Genomic DNA, 18,782 nt, shown 5'->3' with positions numbered 1-18,782 from the left:
CACACGTTTTCTATAGGGGTTCAAATCAGGTGAGGATCCTGGCCAGTCATAAAAAAGGGCACTTCACAATCCTTCAACCAGTTAACCACTAATTTAGCGGTGTGGCACGGTGCCCCATCCTGCATAAAAAAACTAGTGCCACTCTTTTCAAAAGAACCCTCTAAACAAATAGTCTCCCAAAAGCTCAAAGTAATTGAAGCGGTTCATGTACTCATTCTTGGGGAGGAACACTAATTCCCCCAACACCACCATACCAAAAGAAGCCCATACCATGAGGCTAGGAGGGTGCTTCACAGTCTTTGTGGTGTACTGAGGGAGGTGGGGATGGACGGAGCCAGACCGGACGGTACACTCTCTTGGCACCACTCCCAGTCACACTAAATGTAGCCTCATCAGTCCATAACACTTGTTCCACCCTGAGAAATGTCCCACAACAAGTACTTTTTGGCAAAAGCAACCCTTCGTTGCTTTTTGCTGAGCGGTAAGGAGCGGCTTCTTCCTAGCTTTGTAGGATCGCAGCAACAGGTCGTCGTGGATGCGTTCTTGCACCGTCCTCAACGAGACGTTTCCCAGCACACGAGAATTTCTTGTCCTTGATTTCACGTGCTGTGAGAGAAGGGTCTTCTTTAGCTGACGATGGATCAGCCTCAAAGTCGTGGTTTTGATCTTACGAGGCCTCCCAGACCGAAGGTTTGGGGGTAGGGAGGTTGTCAGGGTCTCCCTCGTGGTAACGGTTGATCCAGCGATACACAGTTCGCTCAGATAACCTCTTCTGAGCACAAATATCACGCACTGAGATACCTGCCTTATGCAGACCTCTATGATAGAGGATATCTCCTCTTATTAACAAACTTCTGGGCATCAGGAACAACCAGCACAACACAAAAACGAACAATACCGCGAAGCGCAGGGTGACAAAAAATGAGGGGGGAAAAAAAACACTCGCCACTTAGGAGAGCACGCGGTCGACTGAGATGTTTGTTATTGTTGTGAAACGAGAGTTGCCAATACATACATATCTCGCAAGCGGCCAGCTGAACTTTCCGCTGACTCCCCACTAGCTTTATGGGGGTACTGTCAAAAAAACCGCGAAAATAATGGCTGGCCGCGTCGAACCAGCTATAACTTTCCGCGCGTAACTGTTTATATATATATATATATATATATTATATATATAGATATAGATATATAGATATATATAGTATATAGAGGATATATATATATATATAAGAGATATATATATATATATATATAGATAGATATATAGTATGATATAGATATATATATATATATATATATATATATGATATATAGATATAATATATAGTAGAGATATATATATATATATATATATATATATAGATATATATATATATATATATAGATATGATATAGAGATATATATATATATATATATGATATATATAGATAATAAATATATAATATAATATATAATATATATATATATAATAGAGATATATATATAGTATATATATATAATATTATATATATAGATATATATATATATATATATAGTATATATATATATATATATATATATATATATATATTTATATATATATATATATGATATAATATATATATATATATATATATATATATATATATATACAGGTATATATATATATATATATATATATATATAGTTATATATATATATAATATATATATATATATATATATATAGATATATATATATATATATACGATATATATATATATATATATATATCTATATATCATATATATATATATATATACATATATATATATATAGACATTGTTGACGTTTATAGATCTCTCGTCTACCCAGTAATTAATCAATTAGTTTTGTTTGATTTGGAAAACGGCAGCCATGCCTTCTCCTAAAGCACAGATGTTGGGGAGAGAGCATGTCCTAGGAAGGCTAGGGAGATATTTCGGTCTGACGGAAAGCTTTGGGTAAGAGAAGCAAGTCACAAGAGTAGCTAGGCTTTGGAGATGGATCTTAGGGACCTCTACAATAAGACCTCTTTTTCCTTCCCAATTTGCTGGTTGTTGTGATCACTTTCAGGCAGTGCCCCAGGCGTATTTGGAAGCCCGTGATTCCAAGACAACCAGTATCTCTCTCAGTCGACTGCAGTTCGTGACCTCGGACGGATGTCAGGCCAGTCAGCCTCCCACACTTAAGCCTAACGCGTATTGGCGCGCCCAATCTGCGACCAAAGCCGGACGCCGCACTTTTCCACAAAGGGTCCACACTGAACCTTGTATTCAGATACGTCTAAAAGTGTAAACTCCAAACCAGCACTTTTACTACCATACGACTCTTACTAATTTCATTTTCAAGTCTCACTTTATCCCTCCTACATCAAAGCCCTTTGTCTCATCGAGCCACGTGCTCCCCCTTGTGACTTGTTAAAGACTAAGCCTCAGTGCATACCTCAGTGAAACAAAATTAGAGTTCCTTTGTCCCCCAGTGTTAGAGAACTAATTATCCTTAACCAAAGCAGAAAGTCATTTTTTTCTTTATCTTGCGTAATCTGGGATCCTTTTCCAGATTCCTGAGTCACGTGGGCGAAGTCTGTCTGCCCGCAGTGTTGCATTCCCGCAGATATGAACACCAGCTTTATCAATTCCATTTTTGAGCCATCTATTATCCATGTGAGAGATTATAAGTCCAACGTGGGGACCAATAGCCATTTACTTTTCTCCAGGCAGTATGAGCCTTTTGTGTAAAATAAATAGCTGTAAAGTATTTAGCTGAGTTTCTGGCAACCTGTTCCTCTAGAGTAAATATTCACTATAAATCAGTTTTACGGTAAGTTTCAAGTAATTCACCTTTTCTTCCTCTCAATTATTTCTGTTACGTATCGAGCCTCTCTCAAAGGCGGGCTCATACGTAAAATTTGTCGACCTCGCGAGGATTTGAACCTAGCTTGCTTAAAAAAAAAAGCTTGTAAATCGCGTTATCCCTTGTAAAACGAATGTAAATGTTTTTCAAAGCGCAAAACAAGCACACTTGCAGGGGAAGCACACACTGCTCACGGGGGTAAGGTAGTTACCATTCTTTTAATATGATTATTCTTTATAACCAAGTTAGCTTAAGGTACGTTTGAGGATTTTTATTACGAAGTGTTTTAAAAGAGTGTAAGTAGAAATATTATTATTGTAACGGCGAAAGCGCCAAGAGCTTTATTTTTAGCGGCAAGCAAACAATTTGCCCCGTGAATTCTCTGTTACTTTGTGTCCCTTGTCTGCGAGACACGAGCGTGTGTTAGATGCCAGAAAGTACAGATCAAACTAGGAAGTGCTTTCCGCCAGGGGTTTATTGCTGTATTAGAAAGCCTAGCTAGTTAGGAGATTCTACTAATAGTTACGGCAAAAAGAAGTGTACAATTCTTTTGTCTGTGTGATGTTAGGGAATTCATTTTTAACTTAGTTTTCATTCCAAGTGTTGGTAACCGCGTAGCCCTCACCTTAAGCTGAGCGTACACGCTCTCCCAGGTAAGCTTCGCGCCTGCGCTGTCTCAACCAACCTTCGTTTCTCACAAAGCGGTAGCCATGTTTTATCCCTTTAAGCATTATCTAAACGATTTAAGCAAAGTAATGTAAGTCTTGAAAGTTTAACGTAAATAATATTAATCTCGGTACTAGTATCTATCGTTCTGCAAGAGAAATTAACGTAATTCGCCTTGAATAAGAAATTAGAATTTCGTGTTGTAAATCGCTTTCGCATTTACAGATCAGCTGATTCGCCATCGCTGCACCTGCTCTGCTAGCCCGCGCTGACCCAGTCGCTACTCACTGCGTTACGTCGCATCGCTCACTCGCTCGCTTCAGCGAAAGTTTCATTTCACTTCGGAATTAACGTAACCTTTTACATTTACAAATGTTTGCTAACATCGTTTAAATTCCTTACCGTCATTTCGCTTGTCCCAGGGACCTAGTAATCTTACGTAAAGTTAACGTAAATCTTCAAGTAGGATAAATTACAAGAATTGTTAACGTAAAACGCGTCTTTGTAAAATTCATATTGAAACGCAAATCATTTTCGCCGTTACCATTAACGTAAAAATCGTTCACCGCGAGCACGTTATCATTTTCATAAAACGTTATCCAAAGCAATTCTTTCATTACACGTTAACGTAAGTAAATCATTTAACGCAAGTTGTGTCATATTAAACTAACATTATTAGTTCAATTCAATACAAGGGAGATTTTCATATATCATTTTCACCTTCTCAGAGAGAGAGAGAGAGAGAGAGAGAGAGAGAGAGAGAGAGAGAGAGAAGCCCAGAACCCATTATTCATGAAGCCAAGAGTACTACATTCATTACTTATAGCATGCAGAACTAACATTAATTTAGTCTCTTGTGTCTTTCATTTACACAGCGTGATACGTACGCGCCTGTGTCCATTGCAGTTTGCAAGCATTTATTTACTTCATTTACCGAGTACTTCAGCGAAGGACTGAGCATTTCTAAAATTACCATTACCTGTCGTTGCCCGAGTGGTCTTTTCATTTTCTTTTATCACAAAAGACTTGCGTATACCGCAAGCACAACCCGCACAGTGTGCCACACAAATTCATTACTTCCAGACAGGGAAGTCGTTACCAGTTTAGGAGTGGCCACCACCAGTGCATGTCAGGTCTTACCATTTTACAGTGCCACTAATTCTTGACACTGTCCATCGACTGGCTGCTGAAGTACTCCCACCTTTTACTTTCTCTCCTCCACTATTACCCTCTGCCACGAACAGAGTACCATTTCACTTCATTATATTTAAGTATACTGCATGTAGTGTCCGGGACACACCAGCACGCTACCAGTGCCCAAAAGGAACGCCTCCTCATAAGTGCCATTGCACCTGTACAGGCTGTACAGGTAGCCATTCTACCTGCGTGTCCGTCCTTACGGAACGCCCAAGTACCAGCCCTAAGTGCTGTCAAACCTGCGTGTCCGTCCTTACGGAACGCCCAATCCATTAGAGTATCCACCATTTCGGATCACTCAACCACGGAACGCCTCCATAAGTGCCGTGCACCTGTATTGGACCTACAGGTAGCCCATTCCAGCGTCTCCCAAGTGAGGAACGCCCTTAAGTGTGACGTACGCCGCACACTATTTTGATTTGTCCGCCTCATCAAAAGGTGCCAATCCCAAAGTGCCACAGAGGCACAACCCAGTCCTTCAAGACTTTTCATCCGAGCCTCCACTGCAGCCTAAAGAAATGGCATTTTAGTGCCCCAACCACATATATCCATGGAGCTGGAGAGGCTCCAGACACTCATGGCTCTGCACGAACGCCTGGTTACACTGGGCGGGCAGGAATCTCACCCAGTGGGTGGGGTGAAGGGGCAGGTGGACGATCTGCTCCTGCAAGAGAGAGCCGCCAGAGAAGAAGAGAGGAAGAAAAAAGAAGAGAGGAAGGAAAAAGAAGCAGAGAGGAAGGCAAAGGAAGAAGAGAGAAAGCATGAGCTAGCTCTCAAGGAGAAGGAGCTCGAGGTGGAGAAGGCACGACAGGTGAACGCCGAAGCCCTAGCCATGCAGCCAGCTTCCAGCCCCACACCTACGGTGTCGTCCAGTCCTATTCCCAGCATTAACGCTCTCATCCCGAAGTGGACTGAGGATGAGCCCAAGGCCTGGCTGGAAGAGGTAGAAGCCCTATTCGAAAACTACCCTACCACTGAGATAGAGAGGGCCGCCCTGCATGCCAAGCACCTGGATGGCAAGGCTAAAACTGCCCTCCGCTCACTGGATCAGGGTCAGCGAGGGGACCTGGTGGAAGTTCGCCGGGTCATTACGAAGGCCTATGAGATCACCCCGGAGAGGTGGAGGCAGCGTTTCCGAGGTCAGGCCAAGGAAGTTGGTTGGGCCTGGGGAGATTACTCCTACCACAAAATCCAAGCCGGAAAGCACTGGCTCGAGGCCATGTCGTGCACCGAGTTCCAGGACCTGTTTAACAGGATCATGCTGGAAGACCTCTACCAGTGTGTACCTGGGCCACTCGCAGTGCACCTTAACGACAAGCAACCCAAGACACTTGCGGAAGCTTGTCGCCTGGCTGATGACTGGGAGACTTTCAACCCCTCTCACAGCACCACCCACAGACGCATGGTGCCACCCGGTCCTCTCTCTGGATCCACACGGCCAAAGGACGCCCACCAAGGACACCCACAGACTTGCAACGTTTGCAAGAAAGTGGGTCATTTCGCAGCAGAGTGCCGCCTCAAGAGCGCTTCGAGCCACAAACCTCCTCAGAACCCTCCTAGGCCACCGAATGGTGCCTCAGCCTCCTCTCAAGACCAGTCAGATGCCTTATGGAGACCAGCCCAGCAAAGGGACTCCTGCAGAGCCTGTGGGGCTACAAGGCACTACTCCCCTGGATATCCCGGGTGCCCCAAGCACGTGCCTTCGACCAGGCACGTCCACCTGATCAGTGCCACAACCCCCTCGGCCGTTATGCCCGAGTCCAGGTCTCACCTGAGCGGGTGTGGACCGGGGGACCCCCTTCAGTCACAGTGGCACCCCTGGATGGGGCTTTTTTTTTTTTCTACCCTAAACCTGTGACTCTGCCAGTTACGGTAGATACCAGCTAACCAGCCTTTTTTTTCCGATCTGTGTCTCATAGACAGGGACCAAGTGCCACCCAGTGCCACCGTCGACGAGCACATCAGGTGGGCATAACATGACTTGGGTCGAAGGGCAGTCCAAGACCGTTCCCACAGTCGTCCTGCAGGTCACCATTTCCTTGGTGCACCAAAACCTCACTGCTAGGTGTAGTGCGTACAATTCGGCATGGAGTAGGTTTATCCTATTGGGACGGCGGGACTCCTCTGGGGATGTCCCTCCCCACACCACTCCAGGGCCAAGCTACTTCACCACATCAAATCACAGCCAGAGAGGACTCTTCACCTGTGCCAGAGCACACTGCCAGCCTTGGTGACTCCACAGATTTGCAATCTGTGGGGCCATCTTGGCCTTACCGTCCAATGCCACAGAAGAAGTTCTCGAACCAGTTCTGCCGAGACTGTGGCCGCAAGGGTCACATGTCTGCCAACTATGTAGGGTGCGCGAATTACAATATTCCTGCCATCGCAATGGCAGTTACCAATCCTTCGTTTACTAGGACCCCCCAGCTCAGGGCCCTATAACCGTCGCACCCCTCCAGGTCCAAGGTCCATCCGCCACCAAGCCATGTCAGAGCCTTTGGATGACTCCGGCGCTCAAATCTCCCCTGATAACGGGAAGATCAAATCCCCCAAGGGGCTACCGTCGATAGACGGCAACTGATCACGATTGAAAGGCATCAAAAATCATTAGTAAGATGATCCTTCCCACCATCCAAACTGAAAGAAGTCGTACGACCTCACCTTTACCAAGGTATGTACACTTTGCAGTTGCAAGCTAACCTTCCAGGAGGTTACGACCTCATCCTAGGGCATGACCTGAAGTCTCCATTAACCAAGGGCCGCTGAGAGGTATTGCATCCTCCTGGTACCCGCCACAGGTCCAGTCGACCTCAACACTCCTGCCAGTGCCACTTGGCAGCACTGGGCAGTGCCAAGCTCCGTCCAGCCTGGACGTAGAGCCACACAGAACTTGACCTCTGCGCCTGGCCCCGAGCTAGTGCCAGCACCTAACCTAATCAAGGATCCTCCTACAGGAGATCCTCCCACAGGCATGGAGCTTACCGCAGCCCATGGCCAATCTCCAGCCCATAATTCTTCTTCAGCCTCACCTCTGTCGCCTGAGGATGAACCTCCGGCAAACCTTACCTTCATACCTCCTCTGGAAAACCAGGAACTGCCCGACACGAAGTCAGCCTGGAGTTTTCCTCTTACGACGGCTGTCGCAGCAGCTGAAGTGAGGGCCTCCCCTGCAGTAGGTTCCACCTCTATGAAGGTTGCTGCAGATACCAAAGTAGGGTGTTCTCCTGCAATCCCTCAGGCTACCACTGCCTCTGCTCCTGACGGCGTTCCTGGCCTTACCCCAGAGTCGGTGCCTCCGTCTACTCCTAGGACTGGTATAGCCAGGTCCTGGAGGAATAAGAAGAAGAAGAAGAAGGGACGTAACCAATCATTAACAAACTAACCAAGGAGCCACATGCTCTCCTTTGACACCTGTGGCCGCCCGAGGTAGGCAGTGTCACATTCATTTGCAGAGTGATCCTGGCACCTACCCAGAGAAGGTAGCCAGCCTGATCTCTGCCAGTAAACTAACCCTCTAACCCCTAGAAATTGTGATACTAACACTCATGTAAATGTCATAATTACCTCATTGCATTTCCATCCTGGTCAACTAACCACTCATCATCCTCACGCATCATTACCTCACATCATGTACTTTAACAATTCCGTCGCTGAACCACTGCTGTGCGTACCACACTCTGGAATGATTGCGTCTCGAATTAACTGTAATGAGTAGGTTAGGCTAATGATTTAGTACCAGGGCATTAGGATAGTAGCAAGTAGAATTTTCAAGTAACCTTATCTAGGGGTAGAGTAGACTGTCGTCGCAGACAACCCGTAGTTATTACTTAGGCTAGACTACATTACTACATTAAGTTAGTACACTTAGCATCTCCGCCTATAAGTTAGGTAGGCCACTGTAATTAGCTGTATCGCTGCTCTAAAAACTTCAAGTTAGAGTAGGAGAACTGGGTAGTCGAGACGATCAACTTATTTAAGCCAAGACCTTCACGCCCGAAAGGGAGTGAATGCCTTCTTAACAGGGGGAGCTGTGACGTTTATAGATCTCTTCGTCTACCCAGTAATTAATCAATTAGTTTGATTTGGAAAACAGCAGCCATGCCTTCTCCTAAAGCAACTGATGTTGGGAGAGAGCATGTCCTAGGAAGGCTAGGGAGACATTTCCGGTCTGACGGAAGCTTAGGGTAAGAGAGGCAAATCACAAGAGTAGCTAGGCTTCGAGATGGATCTTAGGGACCTCTACAATAAGACCTCTTTTTCCTTCCCAATTTGCTGGTTGTTGTGATCACTTTTCAGGCAGTGCCCCAGGCGGTATTTGGAAGCCCCATGATTCCAAGACAACCAGTATCTCTCTCAGTCGACTGCAGTTCGTGACCTCGGACGGATGTCAGGCCAGTCAGCCTCCCACACTTAAGCCTAACGGCGTTATTGGCGCGCCCAATCTGCGACCAAGCCGGACGCCGCACTTTTCCACAAAGGGTCCACACTGAACCTTGTATTCAGGTACGTCTAAAAGTGTAAACTCCAAACCAGCACCTTTTACTACCATACGACTCTTACTAATTTCATTTTCAAGTCTCACTTTTATCCCTCCTACATCAAAGCCCTTTGTCATCATCGGGCCACGTGCTCCCCCCTTGTGACTTGTTAAAGACTAAGCCTTCAGTGCATACCTCAGTGAAACATTAGAGTTCCTTTCCCCCAGTGTTAGAGAACTAATTATCCTTAACCAAAGCAAGAAGTCATTTTTTCTTTTATCTTGTGTAATCTGGGATCCTTTTCCAGATTCCCTGAGTCACGTGCGAAGTCTGTCTGCCCGCAAGTGTTGCATTCCCGCAAGATTATGAAACCAGCTTTTATCAATTCCATTTTGAGCCATCTATTATCCATTTGTGAGAGATTATAAGTCCACGTGGGGACCAATAGCATTTACTTTTCTCCAGGCCAGTACGAGCCTTGTGTAAATAAATAGCTGTAAAGTATTTAGCTGAGTTTCTGGCGACCTGTTCCTCTAGAGTAAATATTCACTATAAATCAGTTTTACGGTAAGTTCAAGTAATTTCACCTTGTTCTCAATTATTTCTGTTTACGTATCGAGCCTCTCTCAAGGCCGGGCTCATACGTAAAAACATATATATATATATATGTATATATATATGTGTAATATATATATATATATATATATATATAATATATATATATATATATATATATATATATATAAGTAATAATAATCGTAATGATAATATAAGAATACTAATAAAGGACAAAAGGATGGCATTCATGTTTTCTATCACAAAAGCCGGAAAATCCTGCTCCTATTAAACAGAAAATGGCTTGGCGACGAATTGTCAAATCTTCCTTTATACTGTGTCTCACGGAATCGATCTACGGGGGAGGCAACAAGTAACTGTGCTCTTTGAGATTAATCTACATCTGTTCAAACGTCGTCACTAAACTCAGAATCACACACATACACACACACACACACACACAGACAGACACACAAAGTAAATGGGTAGTACATCTCGCATACCAATAATAAAGACAATAAATTTGTCCGCCCTTCCTTAAAAACCTTCATTATACTTAATCATTATCAGCATCATCATCATAATCCCAGATATCATTTGGCATAAGAAGGTCACCTCTTTTGAAGAAGCTGAATCATGACGGGAAATGAAAGTATTCCAATTACGAATTTAATGTTGGGACTAAGAAAATGAAAAGACTTTGATAAATAAAAGAAACGGAGGAATATATACTCTACTGTAAAGTAAATAAAGACAATGTAAGAAAATAATCAGATATTCTTATTTATTTGATTAAGAAAGTAAGCAAAAAAATAAAGAACGCTATTTTTTGATCCGGCAAAAGTAAAAAAATAAAAGGGTTAAAGTTGGTGCAGCTGAAAGAAAGATTTTGCAAGAAAACCCTGAAACATGGACAGCGAAAACAAAGGATACAAAAGGATAAATAAAAATCCGGATAAAGGAGACTGGAAAGGGAAGCACAGGATAACTCCTCCTCTGTCGCATTTTGGGAGATGCCCGGAAAATCCTTCCCATTCAGACAACAGGACTTCTCTTTAGATTTCTTCTGAGAAGAAGAAGAAGAAGAAGAAGAAGAAGGAGAAGAAGAAGAAGAGGGTGAGAAGAAGGACGGATAAGTGTCAGGGAGAGACTTTAAATAATTCTTGATGTTTGGAAAAATAAAATATATTTATTCTGTAGTGCAGGAATCCGACAGAAACGAATATATTTCACGCGATAGTTTCTGACAAGTGGAATTTTATCCGAGGTTTCAAGCTGTCTAAAGTCTTTTTCCAAGACTAAGAGTTTGGAAGGACTATCTTTAATTTCGTCCACCGGTAGACAGATTCAGATTGAGGAAACTACTCACGAAACCTGGCCACCAGATATAAGCAGATACTCTTGACCTCAATAAAAAACAAACATTCATGCACGGGTAGCTTTAGATCATTCCTGGTCAAGAGCAAAGAATATACTAAACAAAATGAAGAGAAAGATTTCTGACACAGTGACTTCTGCCACAAAATTCTCAATTCTCTCATGAGCTAACTGAAATACTTTTAGCAGACTGTAGTTTATTTTGACTATCACCAACGCCCATGGGAGACAAACTGGAAGACTTGCCAGTCGCTGTGGTTTACATATACTGTTACTATTGCCTCTAACTATGAAAGAAACACACACACACACACACACACACACACACTCAACAAACAAAAGGCTAAGTGGCAATTTTAGCATCTATCCCAACAAAGTATTTCGTCCTGTATTATCCTTCTGGGATGTCAGCAAGATTATTTTTGGGATAAAGATTCCAGCACCCTGCCGCCCTTTTTATCAAATTCCGATTGCGACCACCAAAGAGGTATAACCACTAGGTACTTCATTCATCACATTATATTTCTGTTGCATTATTATTATTATCGGATCTACAAAAAGGTACAAGGACATGATCGCCTCAGACATTACCTTTACAGCTCATGATTTATGAACAAGCATTTTTCAGAGAGAGAGAGAGAGAGAGAGAGAGAGAGAGAGAGAGAGAGAGAGAGAGAGAGAGAGAGAGAGGCGTCCTTTAACAATCGAATTTTTTCTCCCAAAAGTCAAATAAAATACATTTTTTTTTTCGTCGACTGAGCGTTCCGGAATCCAATCTAATTAGCAGTTCCTGAAATGGTTGAAGGTAACAGAAAATACAATAATAATAATAATAATAATAATAATAATAATAATAATAATAATAATAATAATAATAACTGATGGGGATTCAACACCAACACCACCAGCACAACCAACCCAACAGAAACCAAAACAGCAACCTCCTTGGAAAAGGCGCCTGGAAAAGCAAATCATGGTGATTGGTGATAAGATCTGACTTGAGTAAACTGAAAGAGATGGCAGAAAAAAGGCTAAGAAGCAAGAAAACAAGGGAGGAACTCAACGAGAAATACAAAGTACAAGAGAGGGGACTAAACAACACAATAGAAGATGTAAAACAGAGGCTTAAGGCCAAAGCACATAAGATCCAACGGTACATGAACAGGAATAAGGGATACCAACAAGAACAAACTATTCGCAACCAACCAGAAAAGACTATACAGCCAACTAAGAGGGGAAGACAACCACCCAGAAATTCCTGAAGCCGAACCAAGTAAGAGACTCTGGGAAAACATATGGAGCAATCCGGTATCACACAACAAACATGCAACATGGCTCCAGGAAGTCAAGGAAGAAGAAACAGGGAGAATAAAACAAAGATTCACAGATATCACCACAGACACAGTCAGACACCAACTAAAGAAAATGCCAAACTGGAAAGCCCCAGGTCCGATGAAGTCCAAAAAGTTCAAGGCCCTACACCCACGAATAGCAGAACAACTCCAGCATTGTATCTCAAATCACCATGCACCCAAATGATGACCACAGGAAGAACCACTCCTTAGTACAAAAAGACAAGAGTAAGGGAAATATAGCCAGTAACTACAGGCCTATCACCTGTCTACCAATAATGTGGAAGTTACTAACAGGTATCATCAGTGAAAGGCTATACAACTACCTAGAGGAGACAAACACCATCCCCCACCAACAGAAAGGCTGCAGAAGGAAGTGTAGGGGCGCAAAAGACCAGCTCCTGATAGACAAATGGTAATTAAGAACAGTAGGAGAAGGAAAACCAACCTAAGCATGGCATGGATAGACTATAAGAAAGCCTTCGACATGATACCACACACATGGCTAATAGAATGCCTGAAAATATATGGGGCAGAGGAAAACACCATCAGCTTCCTCAAAAATACAATGCGCAACTGGAATACAATACTTACAAGCTCTGGAATAAGACTAGCAGAGGTTAATATCAGGAGAGGGATCTTCCAGGGCGACTCACTGTCCCCCACTACTCTTCGTAGTAGCCATGATTCCCATGACAAAAGTACTACAGAAGATGGATGCCGGGTACCAACTCAAGAAAAGAGGCAACAGAATCAACCATCTGATGTTCATGGACGACATCAAGCTGTATGGTAAGAGCATCAAGGAAATAGATACCTTAATCCAGACTGTAAGGATTGTATCTGGGGACATCAGGATGGAGTTTGGAATAGAAAAATGCGCCTTAGTCAACATACAAAAAGGCAAAGTAACGAGAACTGAAGATATAAAGCTACCAGATGGGAGCAACATCAAACACATAGATGAGACAGGATACAAATACCTGGGAATAATGGAAGGAGGGGATATAAAACACCAAGAGATGAAGGACACGATCAGGAAAGAATATATGCAGAGACTCAAGGCGATACTCAAGTCAAACTCAACGCCGGAAATATGATAAAAGAACCATAAACACATGGGCAGTGCCAGTAATCAGATACAGCGCAGGAAATAGTGGAATGGACGAAGGCAGAACTCCACAGCATAGATCAGAAAACCAGGAAACATATGACAATACACAAAGCACTACACCCAAGAGCAAATACGGACAGACAATAACATACACGAAAGGAAGGAGGGAGAGGACTTACTAAGTATAGAAGACTGCGTAAACATCGAGAACAGAGCACTGGGGCAATATCTGAAAACCAGTGAAGACGAGTGGCTAAAGAGTGCATGGGAAGAAGGACTGATAAAAGTAGACGAAGACCCAGAGAAATATACAGAGACAGGAGAAAGACAGACAGAACAGAGGACTGGCACAACAAACCAATGCACGTACAATACATGAGACAGACTAAAGAACTAGCCAGCGATGACAATTGGCAATGGCTACAGAGGGGAGAGCTAAAGAAGGAAACTGAAGGAATGATAACAGCGGCACAAGATCAGGCCCTAAGAACCAGTATGTTCAAAGAACGATAGACGGAAATAACATCTCTCCCATATGTAGGAAGTGCATACGAAAAATGAAACCATAAAACCACATAGCAAGTGAATGCCCGGCACTTGCACAGAACCAGTACAAAAAGAGGCATGATTCAGTAGCAAAAGCCCTCCACTGGAGCCTGTGCAAGAAACATCAGCTACCTTGCAGTAATAAGTGGTACGAGCACCAACCTGAAGGAGTGATAGAAAACGATCAGGCAAAGATCCTCTGGGACTATGGTATCAGAACGGATAGGGTGATACGTGGCAAACAGACCAGACGTGACGTTGATTAACAAAGTCAAGAAGAAAGTATCACTCATTGATGTCGAATACCATGGGACCAGAGTTGAAGAAGAAAGAGAGGGAAAAAATGGATAAGTATCAAGATCTGAAAATAGAAATAAGAAGGATATGGGATATGCCAGTGGAATCGTACCCATAATCATAGGAGCACTAGGACACGATCCCAAGATCCCATGAAAATGAAAAGGAATCTAGAAAAAACTAGATGGCTGAAGTAGCTCCAGGACTCATGCAGAAGAGTGTCATCCTAGAAACGGCACACATAGTAAGAAAAGTGATGGACTCCTAAGGAGGCAGGATGCAACCCGGAACCCCACACTATAAATACCACCCAGTCGAATTGGAGGACTGTGATAGAGCAAAAAAAAAAAAAAAACAAAAAAAAAAAAAAAAAAAAATAATAACAATAATAATAATAATAATAATAGTGGAAAGATTATCTGAAAGAAAATATTAAACTTTTATCCCCGAAATTTTTTCGTTGTAAGGTTTAATTAATTATATTAATATATCAATACACCAATTGATATACGGCAATACATTATTAATCAATCTATCACTTCTCGACGCCACAAGCAATGCTGGCGTTGCTTCGTGTGATGCTGATAATGGGCGTAAAAGAGGATTACTTCGATGGCATCACTGAAGCTGACAGGAGACCTGACAGGAGCAGATGTCAAGGAAAATATCAGGTGAATAATATCGAAGGTGAATAAATGCAGCCATGACTTTCACTGAGATTAATACGAGGGAATAAGCGAGCTCTTGTTGATGGATGATCCCACAATTTACTCTGAGGAAATCTTTGCGCGATATTGAGAGATTCTGATCAAAACAAAACCAAAAACTTATGTACTCGTATTTGATACAAAAGCTTAACTTAAGTCTGCCTCTGAGGGCGATCCTGATCCGGACTCAATAATATTAAGAAAAAATATATAAAATATATTGTTTGGATGAGAAACGAAGTTATCTAATATGTGACCTTAGGAGGAATACATGAAAAAATATACTTGTTTGCTTAGTTCTGTTATAAGGAAATAAAGGAAAAAAGGAATGGTAGTTATAAAAAAAAGAAAAAAAGTGGAGGCTGGTGGTTGGTGTGTGTGTGTGGGGGGGGGGGGGGGGGGGGGTGTTGCTAGCGCGGGCGCTCGTTTGTTTGTTTGTGTATATGTGCGGTTTCCGTTTCATAGTTCGAGGGATTTTTCTCACTTCTGCCGAGATATTTGAAATGTTTCACTGTTCATTTTCCATTGCTTTATTTTTCTGTCCTTCTTCAGGTAGGCCTACCTCATGTTTCTTTGTGACGTCAGAAACTCTCTCTCTCTCTCTCTCTCTCTCGTTAGTGTACCACAATATGTTTTACCATTATTCCTAGCATAATCTCTATCCTTTTAGCTAATCAACTCTCTTCTCTCTCTCTCTCTCTCTCTCTCTTTCTCCACCACGAAGTATCTCCCTAAAGAGTCTCAAAATCTCCGGGCGTCTGAATATGGGAAAATCTCGTCTGCATTTGCAGCAAACTTGAGGATGCAATCATGCAAATAGTCTTTGTGAGGATCTTCGTCAATATCCTACTCTGTCCCCTGACGCTTTCTCGCAGTCATCTGGTTGTCTCGTTGCGTAACTCGACAGGAAATTTTAAGAATTACGGTAGTTTCTTAGACGGGACTGGGTCGACAGTCACGGCCATATGGGACGTATACAAGTCGTAAGATTCAATGGCTTCCGATGCAAGATGTATGGCATTGCGTTCAGCTTTTATGCGATTATTTACCCTTTATACTCTAGACTCCTAAAAAAAAAACCAAAGGGGAACCCAAAGAAAACTCAGAGCTTCAGAGATCTGAGTCGAGGAAGAAGTAGGCCAGAAACTCTTTGAAGCCATATTGGAGGAATGTTTTCGGATATCAAAAATAAAAAAAAACAAAAGACGAACATGAAAAGACCCCCTCTCTCTCTCTCTCTCTCTCTCTCTCTCTCTCTCTCTCTCTCTCTGCCGTATTCCAGCTTCTCACCGCCAAGCAAAGGTTTTGAGCAAAATTGCCTCCACAGAGGCTGTTCAAGGTGACATGATCAGTCGAAGTGGCGCAAAATATGTTTTACATCAATACCGGATACCAGTGAGTTGTGCGAAGCAATATTGCAATATACTTTATTATAAGTGCATTTGAACAGAAATCCCCTAATTATGAGGCCAACGCCTGAAATATACTATGCTCTGCTGTGAATCAGTGAATAAGATGCGGTGGCGGGGAGTGTTAGGACAAATGCAATGGATTTTTTTTTTTCTGGGTTGGGGTTGGGCGGGGTTATTAATACTTTCGGACAAGAAAAATGGATCAGTTACCTTTTGGTCATTCAAAGGCGCACAAAATATTTTCCATTTTCTGAAATACAAAAATGTCTGAAATTTCTAAGCAATGATAGAGACGAGAGAGAGAGAGAGAGAGAGAGAGAGAGAGAGAGAGAGAGAGAGAGAGGCAGGCACGGGGGGAAAGTTGACGCTCTTTCAACCTTGTCTGCCGTCGGAGAATAAAGCGGAACCGAGAGGCACATAAGCGTAATGTTTAACTTGGCTGCTTCCTGTCAAAGTCCTAATAAAGTGATCTCTGGAAACAGCGTCGCTTTTTCCAAAGCGAAAGATTCATTGCGGCGACGCGATGCCTCTGTTCGGACGATGGCAGGAGGAAGCTCTCTCTCCTTCTCTCGTGGGCGGCATCGACTCCTTTGGGAAATCTTCCAATTTGCACTTAATTAATTTAACCCGACGCTCCACTTTTATCTTTGTTACTGAAACGTCAAGTGAAGTAGCAGCGGTAATTATAATTATTTCAATTATTAGTTAGTGTATTTACTAATGCCATTATTTGAAGAAATTACTTTAATCGGTATCACGATGTTGATACGATGAGCCAAGTTCAACGAAAAAGTGTTCCTGGTCAGTGCTTGGGTAGGTGACCGCCTACAATGACAAGTATGACTCATTAGAAGATATTATAGATATTAGCTATGTGACACAAGATTGCCTTATTAGTCATTATTTTCGCGAATATTACATCATTTGTTCATGCAGGAAACCTTAGACTGAAATATTTGGTAAAATAAGTTCGTCTGACAAATAAGGCTACATTTCTTTGAGGGAACTTTCTATTTTTCACTTTTACATTTAGAATTATGATATAAAAGCACTAGGGGAAATGAAAATACTGTGGTCCATTTACTTAAAGAGAGAAAAGGAGAGAGCCTTTGTCTGTCATCACAAAGAAATAAAAAAATGGAAAATAAACGCTGAAATAATTTTAGCTGAGGGAAAAAATCTCGAACTGTAAAGCAGAAAAAAACATACAGATAAATGGGCACACATACATAAAAACAAACAGACGTGCTCTCGCGCGAGCAAACCCCCACCTTTTTTTAATAACTACCATTCCTTTATTCCCTCAACCAGAACAAAGCAGACAAGTATAATTTTCCATCTGTTCCTCCTAAGGTCAGATATGAGATAACCTCGCATCTTATCCAAAAATATATATTTTCTATATTTTTTCTTAATATTAATAAGTCGGGATCAGGATCATTTTTATTACCACCCAAAAGCAGCACCCTTCGCGTCATGCGTCAATCACCTTAAGAGACATGCTTAGGATAAGCTTTTGTATCAAATATATAACATAAGTTTTTTTATTTTGTTCAGAATCACTCTCAATATCGCGCAAAGATTTCCTCAAGAGTAAATTGTGGGATCATCCATCAACAATAGCTCTCTCACTCCCTCGTATTAATCTCAGTGAAAGTCATGGCTGCATTTATTCACCGTCGATATTATTCACCTGATATTCTCCTTGACATCTGCTCCTAATCTCCCCAACGACGGTCAGGTCTCCTGTCAACTTTAGTGATGCCATCGAAATAATGTTCTTTTACTCCCATTGTCAGCATCACATGAAGCAACGCCAGCATTGTTTATGGCGTCGAGAAGTATTATATTGATTGATATTAGTATATTAACTGATTTACTGATGTATTAAGATAAATGTTTCTTTAATTATCAACGAAAAAATCGAAAATGTTAGTACTTTTTGTTCAGATAATCTTATTGTTATTGTTGTTGTTGTTACTTTCAGCCAATTCAGGAAGTGCTAATTAGATTGGGTATCGGAACGCCCATTTGATGCAAATAACAAAAAATATTTTATTTTTCGAGAAAAAAAATTCGATTGTTAAAGGAAGCCTCTCTCTCTCTCTCTCTCTCTCTCTCTCTCTCTCTCTCTCTCTCTCTCTCTCCCCTGTTAAGATAGTTGCTCAGTTACATTGCCCAGTATTTTTGACATTTTACACTTCACCAGTTTGGATGACCCGAATCC

At 42.2% G+C, this 18,782-nt stretch overlaps 1 protein-coding gene across 1 annotated transcript in view; it reads left to right on the top strand.

Moving 5' to 3' along the window:
• The first annotated feature begins 14,993 nt into the window (after window positions 1-14,993).
• LOC135200706 (uncharacterized) overlaps window positions 14,994-18,782 on the top strand; it is a 57,808-nt gene continuing 54,019 nt past the window's right edge. The window contains exon 1 of the mRNA XM_064229314.1: window positions 14,994-15,107. Within this exon, the coding sequence (XP_064085384.1) occupies window positions 14,994-15,107 (114 nt within the window). The remainder of the gene's footprint in view (window positions 15,108-18,782) is intronic.

The sequence above is a fragment of the Macrobrachium nipponense genome, chromosome 27 (genome assembly GCF_015104395.2).
Source record: "Macrobrachium nipponense isolate FS-2020 chromosome 27, ASM1510439v2, whole genome shotgun sequence".
Classification (NCBI taxonomy): domain Eukaryota; kingdom Metazoa; phylum Arthropoda; class Malacostraca; order Decapoda; family Palaemonidae; genus Macrobrachium; species Macrobrachium nipponense.
This window is presented reverse-complemented; position numbering and strand designations above follow the sequence as displayed.